Source organism: Oratosquilla oratoria, chromosome 14, assembly GCF_046742065.1.
Source record: "Oratosquilla oratoria isolate Oo_2021 chromosome 14, ASM4674206v1, whole genome shotgun sequence".
Taxonomy (NCBI): domain Eukaryota; kingdom Metazoa; phylum Arthropoda; class Malacostraca; order Stomatopoda; family Squillidae; genus Oratosquilla; species Oratosquilla oratoria.
Genome location: NC_134790.1, coordinates 41,501,173 through 41,503,672, shown reverse-complemented (window position 1 = coordinate 41,503,672; position 2,500 = coordinate 41,501,173). Strand labels below are relative to the sequence as shown.

The window sequence follows — 2,500 nt, the reverse complement described above, 5'->3', positions numbered from 1 at the left end:
ACTCAGCTGTGGATCTGGCGACTTCGGGAGTGGGAAGGGGAGCAACAGCGAGTGCGGGAGAGGGAGCAGGGACTGTGTAGGTGACTGCAGAGTAGTCAGGAGTTTTGGCTGCAAGGGCAGCGGCCTTTTTGTAGGTAGCCAAGAATTCCTTTCTGGCCTGTTCGACTTCGATGGTGTAGCCAGAAGGAGCAATGACTCCTGAAGCATAGGGCCCTGTGTATCGGGGTTTGGCAGGGGTGGCACGAGCTGCAGGCGCTGCGGCTTCAGGAGCTGCAGGTGCTGCGGCTTTAGGAGCTGCAGGTGCAGCGGCTTCAGGAGCACGACGCTGAGAAGGTGTCTCTTGAGTTTCGGGTGCGCGGGCGGCAGCCTCCTGGAAGGCAGTCATGAACTCTCTCCTGGCAGCTTCAACTTCTTTAGTGAAACCAGAGTCTGTGATGATTCCTGAGGCAAAAGGACCTGTGTATTTGGGAGCGGGTTCCTCAACCTCAACAGCAGCCTTGGGAGCTGGCTCAGCAGCCTTGAGAGTTGGCTCAGCAGCCTTCTCTTGCGTGGCCTGTGGAGCCTTAGCGACTGGTGCTGGTTGCATGCGTACTTCAGGCTTTGCAGGTGCAGCTGGTTTAGCCAGAGTAACGACTGGGGCAGCAGGGGCAAGTGGCATGGTGCGGACAGAAGGAACAACGGGGATGATCATGGCTGCACGGGAAGCGGCGGCGTCGAAAACACGCTGGAAGTCACGGCGGGCCTCGTCGACCTCCTTGGTGTAACCGGATGGCATGATGATTCCAGAAGCCATGGGACCCTCGTAGGTTTCTGAGGCGACGGGTGCAGAGTACTTGACTGCTGGGAGTTTGGCAATTTCTTGAACGGGAGTTGCTGCTGCCAGAGTTGCTGCCTTGTTGAAAGCACCCATGAACTCGGCAGTGGCCTTCTCGACCTCGGCAGTGAATTTGACGGGCTGAGGAATAGCGTGGACAGGTGCAGCAGCGGGGATGCCAGACAAGTGGTACATGCTGGTCTGGATCTTGGGGACTCGTGCAGCGGCCTCCTGCCAAGACCTCATGAATTCGGCGGTGGCCTTCCTGACCTCTTCGGTTTGTCTGAGTTGGAGAGGTGATCCTGCTGCGTAGATGGTGGCTGGGTTAAATGCAGCCCTGACGGCAGCTGCCCTCTCAGCGGCATTGTGCCATGAGGTCATGAACTCAGCAGTGGCACGCTGAACCTCTGGAGTGAACTTGACGGACTTGGGAGCTCCGAAGGCCATGCCGACCTCGACAGCAGTTGCTCTTTGAGCAGCAGTGTTCCAGGCAGCCATGAACTCAGCAGTAGCTCTCCTGACTTCATCCGTCTGCTGAACTTGTTCAGGGACGATGATGGTAAGAGGAGTCGAGGGAGTAGCTGACTTGACAAGAGTTGTCTGGATCTTGGTAGCTCGTTCGGCAGCTGCGTTCCAGGAAGCCATAAACTCAGCTGTAGCCTGAGCTACGACGGGTGTCTGTTGAACTGGCAGTTGCGCGGTTATGCCATGGGTTGCTCCATGGAGTGGAAGGAGAGGAGCTGGCAGGACTTGGCCGGAGTAGAGGAGGGCCGAGTTGAGTGCGCAGTTGGGTGTGACCGGAAGGCCCACTGCCACAGAGAGCAGCGCTGCTAATGCCTGCAAGGAAAGAGCATAAGAACTTTGGGATCATAGATCATTGTATTTGTTTCTATTAGTTTGGATGTATAGAATTCCCGAATTTCACACATATAACTTCGTTTTGTATCTACAGTTATTATAAATTAAGTAGGATGAAGAGGGACTGATAGAATTAATCATTGCCAGTTTCTTCATATGAGCTGTTACGACAGGTAAATCGATGGAAAATATGGCCTTTGTATAGTTGAAACATGTTATTTTACTTATTCAGTTTCTCTAATATTGTATTGCAAAATATTTCTAAGTATATAAAAATAATTCGTAGACATAACAAATGTGATCTATCAAATGAAATTAAATTGAAAGATATATTCAAATAACATGGTAAGTTGAAGTTGGTATAATTATATCAAATGCAAAGGTTCGAAAAAAAATATTTTCGAATGAGATGAGCAAATGTTAGTCGATTCTAACTTAAACTCAGGGCAGAGAAGACACGCATTCGAAATATTTACTTTTGTCATAAAAATGAAAAACTTCTTCGGTCATTTTCTTCCGCAAATGGTGGAAAACAGAAATTATTCTATATAGTATTTCATCTGGTAAGCACTCCAACGATTCCCTCACCAATAGTGAAGTTTAATCTTATACATTTGAACCTAAGAATGTTTTGTCCCAAATGTTGCGAGCACATTAAGTAAGGGGGGACAGGTCTCTATAAACATTAAATATAACATTATAATCAGAAATTTAGCCATTGATAAGCTTACGGTGATTGCACTTTTCGAGATTTCCAACTTGAGTATGATATCATGCTCAAGTATAATGCTTCCCAACATTATAACAAAAATAATTTAGTTAATTCAA

General features: G+C 48.5%; 1 protein-coding gene across 1 annotated transcript in view; it reads right to left on the bottom strand.

Moving 5' to 3' along the window:
* Positions 1-2,472, bottom strand: part of LOC143032628 (uncharacterized) — a 19,141-nt gene extending 16,669 nt beyond the window's left edge. The window contains exons 1-2 of the mRNA XM_076197504.1: positions 2,404-2,472; positions 1-1,651 (exon numbers count right to left, since the gene is read on the bottom strand). The exon at positions 1-1,651 is cut by the window's left edge and continues 739 nt beyond it. Of these exons, the coding sequence (XP_076053619.1) occupies positions 1-1,651; positions 2,404-2,472 (1,720 nt within the window). The remainder of the gene's footprint in view (positions 1,652-2,403) is intronic.
* Between the last annotated feature and the right edge of the window lie 28 nt (positions 2,473-2,500).